Source organism: Myotis davidii, unplaced genomic scaffold (genome assembly GCF_000327345.1).
Source record: "Myotis davidii unplaced genomic scaffold, ASM32734v1 scaffold944, whole genome shotgun sequence".
NCBI lineage: Eukaryota > Metazoa > Chordata > Mammalia > Chiroptera > Vespertilionidae > Myotis > Myotis davidii.
The window spans coordinates 1263528-1272371 of record NW_006296283.1 but is presented as its reverse complement, the minus strand read 5'-3'; the positions used below and the strand labels follow the sequence as shown (position 1 = coordinate 1272371).

Genomic DNA, 8844 nt, shown 5'->3' with positions numbered 1-8844 from the left:
AGAAGGCAGCTGATCGATGTTTCTCTCTCATCGATGTTTCTAACTCTCTATCCCTCTCCCTTCCTCTCTGTAAAATCAATAAAAAATATATTAAAAAAAAAAAAAAGCCCAATGTGCAAATTGTCTCCTCGGGCGGTCATTGGACCGGGAGTTCGACCAGGAGACCAGGAGTTTGACCGCTCACTATGATGTGCGCTGACCACCAGGGGGCGACGCGGAACATGGCAGGGGTCGGCAACGCAGTACTGGCAGCGTGCAGCAGTGGAGGCGCTGCGGGCCCCGATGGGCCCGGAGGAGAGCAGGACTGTGTCAGGATGGTGGAGCAGGTTAGCAGGTGGCACCAGGCCAAGGCAGGTGTGAGCAGGTGCCCAATCACCCTGCCAATTGCCCCGCAGATGGCAGCGGGGGGTGGGGCTGCCACCTGGCTCCCAGGCACTGAGGGTGCCGGGCGGGGGGCCCAGCCCTGACCAATTGTCCCTACAGACGGATGGTAGAGCAGGTGAGGGGGCAGCACCAGGCCAAGGCAGGGTGCCAGGCGGGCCTGTAGGGCTGCGAGGCTGGGGGCACAGGCTGGGCACCAATCTCCACAGGCCACCCCGAGGGACCCCACCCATGCATGAATTCATGCACCAGGCCTCTAGTCTTCTAATATAAGAGAAATCTTCTCAAAAAGTAAGACTTTTTGCCCCAACTTCCTTTCCTACTACTAGGAAACTCAGCTGGTGAAAGCATGGTGCTGGACTATACAGCAACCACACTGCACTCAGGAGGAGATGTATCATCCATACACTGAAGAAAGCAAAGCAGAAAGATGGAAAGATAATGGGCAGTTGGTGTTATCAATCCTAGAACTACCTATATCTCTGAAAATTTTATATGAAAAATATGTCCTTATGTGAAAACTGTGTTTTTAAAGTTTAAGCTACTGTCATTTGATATTCTAGTACTTGAAGATGAGAGCAACCTGACAGACACTGCCATTACACCTTGAATTTAGTCAGTGGTTCTCAACCTTCTGGCCCTTTAAATACAGTTCCTCAAGTTGTAATCCAACCATAAAATTATTTTCATTGCTACTTCATAACTGTAATGTTGCTACTGTTATGAATCATAATGTAAATATCTGATATGCAGGATGGTCTTAGGCGACCCCTGTGAAAGGGTTGTTCAACCGCCAAAGGGGTCGCGACCCACAGGTTGAGAACCGCTGATTTAGATGAACCATAATCTTGAATGGACACTAAATAAATAATCAAAATTAATTTGAAATATACTTAGTCAAGGTAGGCTGGCATGGTTCAACGGTTGAACATTGACCTATGAATCAGGAGGTCACAGTTCAATTTCTGCTCAGGGCACATGCCCGGGTTGGGGGCTCAATCCCCTGTGGGGGGGGTGCAGGAGGTAGCCAATTAATGATTCTCTCTCATCATTGATGTTTCTATCTCTCTCTCCCTCTCCCTTCCTCTCTGAAATCAATAAAAAATAAACTATTTAAATATCACATGATCTCACTCATTTGTGGAATATAATGAACAACATAAACCGATGAACTAAAATAGAGCCAGAGACATAGAAGCATCAAACAGACCATTCAACCTCAGAGGGAAGGCACCGTGGTTGAGGGGGCAGTCAACCCAAGGACTTGTATGCATGCATATAAGCAGAACCCATGGACATAGACAGTAGGGGGGTGACAACGATCGGGAAGAGATCAATGGGGGGAAAAGGAGACATACTTAATACTTGAAACAAAGAATTTTTTTTAAAAAAGATAATCACACTCTTAGAAAAAACTTCCCTATAAAATAAACTGCAGGTATTAGGTAATTAATTAAATAAAATAAAACTAAATATAAACCAGGATATAATACATACTACTCTATAAATCTATGGCTACACAACAGCTGACATATGCAGATTATACTAAAAAAGGATCATATAGGAATCAAACCAAACATGGCATTTCCAAAATTTATCTTTAAACTTTAGTAAACTGATTTGGCTATACTTATCAACTTCTACAGTTAATCCAATGTTAAATACAACACTACACATCCTTTACCCTCACTAATGCAAAGTATACATCATAATAATAGCTAACAGTATGTGCCATATCTAAATATTTTACTCAGTTAATCCTAACAACAATCTTTATAGATAGGCAATAGAGCTCCAAAAAGGAGAAATAAAAATAAAAACACAACATTATCTAATCTTCTTGGAATAAAACAATTGAAATAAAATTAAAAATCAGAAGACCCTTCCACCTAGAATTTAACTTTCTAATAAAAAAGGATAATTTTTAAATGATAATGAAAAGGCTATATATCAGAATCTCTGGAACAAATTAAAGCAGTGAACCCAGGGAACTTTATAGTGTTAAACATATGAATCAAAACAAAAGAATAAAAATAAAAGAATTAAGTTACCAACGGAAAATGCTAGGAAAAGAACTACAACAAAAACCAAAAGAACTTTGTGATATTGGATTAGAAGTGGAATTATCAGTATGAACTGAAAATATAAAGTCATAATGTCTTTAAAATTTACTTCCCAGCCCTGACCACTAAAAGAGCCTATAAACAATGGTATCCTAGTAGGAACAAACACACTTTGTGCTCAGATCTTGGTTTCTAAATACCATTTCCCACTAAAATTAACCAGGATTCTTTGGATAAATGGCTGATTCCAGGTCTAAAGCTGACAAGACCAGCCTTTTCTGTGCTTAAATAAGTGCTCAAAACAGATGGAAACATGGTCAAGAGGACATCATGAATCAGCTTAAAGATGCTCCCATTAGCCAAATTTGAAACAAGAAATAAAAGGGCCCAATCAGTGTGCCTCAGTGATTGAGTGTCAACCTGTGAATTAAGTCACAGTTCCATTCCCAGTCAGGGCATATGCATAGGTTTTGGGTTTGATCGGTCAGGGCATATGCCTGGGTTTTGGGCTCAATCCACAGTGGAGACATGCAGGAGGCAGCCAATCATTGATTCTCTTTCATCACTAATATTTCTCTCTCTCCCCCGGCTCTCCCTTCCTCTCTAAAATCAATAAAAATATTTATTTAAAAAAAACAAGTAAAAGGTTATAAGACATGTATCAAAAAAATCATATAGTGATATAAAAGAGGGACAGTCATGGTTCCAAAGGTATAAAAATTCATCAAAATGTAGATTTAATATGTACACATTTTACTGTATGAAAAATATAGCTCAAGAAAAAGTATGGGTTGTTCTTTAAAGGAAAAGGCTAACTTATAAATATACAAGGAATGACAGAACTAAAAAACCACCCATTTTGCAATCACCAATATAGTAACTAATTCAAGCAATGATCATCAATTAATGTTAAGATTACTGGATAAATCATAACTGGAAAAGAGGTTATTCACACTCTATCATGATTTACTCTTTTATCACAAAGAGAATAACTACTTTATAATGGAGAAATCTGGCTCAAACTTAGTGTCATCATTAATGGGACTTATTGGCATAATGGGCTTCATTCTCCTGTGTAAAGGTGTTAAGAATTTGCTAATTCTTGCTCTAGCCAGTTTGGCTCAGTGGATAGAGCATCAGGCTGGGGACTGAAGGGTCCTGGGTTCGATTTCAGTCAAGGGCACATACCGGGGTTGCAGGCTCGATCCCCAGTGGGCGGTGTACAGGAGGCAGCCAATCAATGATTCTTTCTCATCATTGATGTTTCTATCTCTCCCTCTCCCTTCCTCTCTGAAATAAATAAAAGTACTTTTAAAAAATCATTTGCTAATTCTTGTGCTCGCTTCAGCAGCACATATACTAAAAAATCATTTGCTAATTCTTGATAAGACAAACAGCAATTTCAGCTTTCAAGGAACACATGAAGAACAAGCATGTCAAACTCATAGCCCACAACAAATACTTTTGCGGTCCAGCCAATATAACAGTATTTAAGAAACATTTTAATAAAAATTTTGTAACTTAATTTTTACAATACCCTGCTATACATAATTATTAGTAATGAACTACAACGTTAACTAATGACTGATTATTATAATCGTGTTGCATTCATTTACCTTGCGCACCTTATGCGCAGGCACACCATTTCTTTCCACTAATACTAGCAGCGAATATTTTAGCAGCCGGTTGCCACGTCATTAGTCTTGGACTGACTTGTTTGGTGTGCGCAACAGGAAATATTTCGCTTTTGGGTAACAAAATAAGTAAGTTTATTTGTATTACGCTTTTTAATTTGTGCAGTTATTCAGTGTCTGGTAAGTTAATGTTCAAGAAAAAAATATTAACTTTTACTAAAGTGTTCTATTATTTTATATTAACGATTACTCATTTCAGCCCTTTGAATTCAGCATGTCTCTATCGAAACAAACCTACGTTTCTATGAAAATTGAAGCTTTAGTTTTTTTGCAGCCCACATAAACTTAAACTTTATTTGGCCCATGTTAGCCTTTGAGTTTGACATGCTTGCTCTAGAGAATCACAGATGAAAAAACAATCAGAGTATAGGCCTGGCTGGTTGTTCAGTGGTTAGACCACCAGTCTGCATACCAAAGGATCTCAGTTCAATTTAATTCCTGGTGAAGGGCTCACACCTGGGTTACCATCAATCCATGGGTCTTGCTCACATTGATGTTTCTCTCTCTCTTCCTCCCACTCCCTCCCTTCCACTTTCTCTAAAAAAATCAATGGAAAAAATATCCATAAAAAAAAATATCCTCAGGTGAGGATTAACAAAAACAACAACAAATAATTAGAGTATGGCAAGTGATGTGATAGAGATAAGAAAAGGGAGAAGGATAACTTTCATAACTTGTTTCTTATTTGAGAGACTACTGATGGCTGTGCTTATCAATGTCACCAGGATAGAAAATATTAAAGAAAAAACAGATTTAGAAAAGATGATAATGTTTGAAATGTATTGAATTTAGCATACCTGAACTGTGGTCACGAAGAAGCACGTGTACACACGTACACACGTGCGTACACACACACACACACACACAAATATACACACATGTGCACACACACCCTCAAGACATATTTAGAATTCCTCAGTGTATAGGTATTAATTGAAATCATAGGGCAGATGAGATCACATGGGAGAAAAAAGCTAGGAAAGGACTAAAAATAGCGTGTAAAGAAAAAAGAAAGAAGCCCTAGCCAGTGTGCTAAGTAGTTAGAGCATCAGCCCCTGCACCAAAGGATCATGGGTTCGATTCCCCATCAAGGGCACATACCTATGTTGCAGGTTCACTCCCCACTCCGGGAGGCAACCAGTCAATGTGTCTCTCTCACATTGATGTTGTTTTTCTCTCTATCTCTCTCTCTCTCTCTTCTCCTTCTCCTCCTCCTCTCTCCCTCCCTCCCTTCCACCCTCTCTGAAAAGCAATGGAAAAAGTAACCTCAAGTGAGGATTAACACCCCCCCGCAAAAAAAGGGGGGGTGGGGGGCAGAGAAGATATTACAAAGATAACTGAAAAGTGGTCAGTGTGAAGAGGAAAACCAAAAGAGGTGTCACAAAAGTCAAAGAAAAATAAAATTAATCAAATTTCAAGAAGAGGAATCAACTACCATATTAAACGTATACATGACCAGAGATGAAGTAGAGTAAGAAATGAAAACGGGCCTCTGCATTTGACAAATACTAGCTCAGTGGTAACTTGGACAGTGCAGTTTCAGCAAACTTATTTGGCTCAAAGTCAATCGATTACAACATATAAAAATTAAACAGATATTGAGAAAAGTGAAACAATATACACTATTTTTTCAAGAAACTTGTCCCTGAAAAGTCAATAAGACACTATCTCGAAAGACTGTTTTTGTTTTTAAGATGATAGAGACTTGAACACATATATAGCAGACAAGGAGGCAGAAGAGAAAGAATTCACTACTGATATAATGAAATCACTAAAGAAGCTAAAAAGGATGGAAGCAGAATACCCTTAGAGGGAAAGGTACACTTTGCCCATCCAGACAGGCAAAGATTAAAAATAAATACCAACAGTTTTGTGTATGGGGCAAGGAGTTAAGAGCTCTACCAGAAAGCCTTTTTCCTTCTTAATGATAAAGAAAACTAGAAATGAGGCAGACTGACAATATCCTATATAATAAAAGGCTAATATACAAATTGTCCCCTCAACTGGGAGTTCGACAGGTAGTTCAACCAGGGGGCGGGGCCGGTCCACCAAATGCCTGAGGCCCCTCCCCTCAGCTTGCCCCACCCCCAATAGCTCCCCACTACCACCACACCAATCGGGGGTGGGCTGGCTGGACCCCACCCATGCACGAATTCATGCACCGGGCCTCTAGTAGTAATAATAAATAAGTTTAAGAAATTCTTAATTGCAAACCCTGAAATGGTTCTAGTTTCTACCTGATATCAACCAATGTGACTCTATGACAATTATTACAATGGGTAAAAGCATTCTATGCAGTCCCTATTCTTATATCCAGAAATGCACTTGAAAAGTAAGCAGAACTTTTTCATGGTTTTAGAAGAAACATCAAAAGGGATTTCATCACAAGCTGGCAATTGATTAGATGGGCAGGGCCACCTGGGGCAACTTTTCAGCGTTGAGTCATCATGTCAACAAGACTATTCTTCAAGTGTTTCAGATCTTAAAATAAATCATGACCCCAAAGTGATCAGAACTTCTGATATCAATCATAGCAAGAAAAATCACTTAATTACTAAACCAGAGTTTACTAATCTATAATGGGACTATCACCTTCCAACAAATTTCCATTAAATTCATATTCCCATCCAAGACACCTATCTTTCTACTATCAAAATACCCAAGACACTAATTGATTACATCAGGAGGTTATTTAATAAGCATAAACTCAGAACAATGGAAGGAGGCATGGTATGAAAGAGAGATGTCCCCTGAGCTCTAAAAAGGCAGGATAAAGTTATCACTAGCCTACCTCTACAGTGACAAGACTCCTTACCACCTAGATAGTGTCTCTTGATACAGTCTCTTGTCATAAACTATCTTTCTTCTGTGATTCCCACTTCCAGTGTAAACCATTGCTATTCTTTCAACACATTATTTTTTAGATATGTTCAAGTCAACGATTAGATCCAATTAAGCTGTATTTTGATCTAGTCTTATGTTTAATTTAAATGGACCACATCTCAGAGTTCTAAGGGCACCTCACTGTCCCAGCTTACTGGCTTGTCTCTTAACAAAACCCTTAAAAAAGACAACTCTGGGGCTCTGCCCAGGTGGCTCAATTCCCAGTCAGGGCATATACCTAGATTGCAGGTTTGAGCCCTGGTTGGAGCGCATACAGAAGGCAAACAATCAATGTTTCTCTCACATCGATGTTTCTCTCTTGCTATCTCTCTAAAAATCAATAAAAACATATCCTCGGGTAAGAATTCTAAAAAATATACAACTTTGGGACCACAGAGAAATGAGAATAGTAAGGAAGAGCAGACCAAAAGAAATTAGGGCACTTCTCTGATGCATCCATTAGGCTTTGAAATTATTTTAGGTTACAAGAACAGTATAGAAGTTACATTGGAATGATCAAGACACTAAGAAACTTATACTCTGGTTTTTAAAGGAATGACAAGTGAAATACAAAACAACTCTTTCCTACGCCTCTCATTTCTGCTATTTCATCAGCATGTCTGGAAAACTGACCCTATAATATCCAGAACCACCCTCTGACTTGCCATTCCTGTCAAAAACTATTCAAAAATTACCAAAAAACTTTCTAAATCAAATCACACTGAATTTTATAATTTCTTCCCCATTCATCTCAAAAGTAATTTAAAGATAGGTCTATTTAAATTTTAATGAATAACAGTATTTGAATGACCTCCCATAACTAGATGCACAGTTATGCATTTAAAATTCCTGTTAAAAATGGCCCATGGAAATGGATACCTGAGACTTGACACGTCTTGTTCTCTTTGGCAGAATATTCATTCTTGTGCCCGGCTCTGGGGAAGTTTGGACTTCAGTGCCAAGAACCTCAGGCTCCACTTTTTCCTTAAGATCTAAATTAGGCATTTGTACACCCTAAAGAATCAGAGCACAGAAAGAGAGCAGATTCACTGATAAGAGATCAGATTTGAGACTCAAGAAAAATAGTAAATTCCCAATAAATCCCTAATACTCCATGAAACCAGTTGGCAATTCTCCCACCAAATTGATCTATAGATTTAAGATAATCCCTATCAAAAGTCTAGCAGGCTTTTGTAGAAAATGAGAAGCTGATCCTAAAATTTATCTGGAAATGCAGTGTTTAGAAATTATGGAAAAAAGAAGAATGAAGTTTGAGGACTTACACTACTGGGTATCAAAATTTACTATAAATTTTATTAACCACTGTCATCCTAGTAAATTCAATAAAAAAAGAAAAGAAAATGTAAAAAGAATGTACTAAAAAGCTTTCGTACTAAGACAAAATAGTATTGGTGTTAGGGTAAATATATAGATCAAAAAACAAAACGGAGACCAGAAATAAACCCACATATTTAAAGTCAATTGATTTTCAACAAAGGTGCCAAAGGAAATCAATGAGTAAAGGGTAAACAAATAGTGCTAGTACAATTCGATATTCATACATCCTGTGCCCATCAAAAAAAAAGGAATATGCCTTTACCTTATACTGTACACAAAAAGAATTCAAAATGGATCAAAGACTTCAACAAAAGGCTAAAACTAAAAAGTCTAGATGAAAATAAAGAAGAAAATCTTTGACAGAGAAACCAAGATGGCGGCATAGGTAAACACTGGAGTTTGCTGCCTTGAACAACCACTTCAAAAATACAACTAAAAGACGAAACGGACATCGGCCGGAACCACAGGAGGGCTGGCTGAGTGGA

The 8844-nt window shown here is 38.4% G+C and overlaps 1 protein-coding gene across 3 annotated transcripts in view; it reads right to left on the bottom strand.

Moving 5' to 3' along the window:
- KDM5A (lysine (K)-specific demethylase 5A) overlaps positions 1-8844 on the bottom strand; it is a 103587-nt gene that overhangs the window by 75636 nt on the left and 19107 nt on the right. For 2 of the 3 annotated variants that reach the window (XM_006771306.2, XM_015568850.1), the window contains exon 5: positions 7901-8035. The exons of the other annotated variant lie outside the window; for it this stretch is intronic. In XM_006771306.2, the coding sequence (XP_006771369.1) occupies positions 7901-8035 (135 nt within the window). The remainder of the gene's footprint in view (positions 1-7900; positions 8036-8844) is intronic. 3 annotated transcript variants of the gene reach the window in all.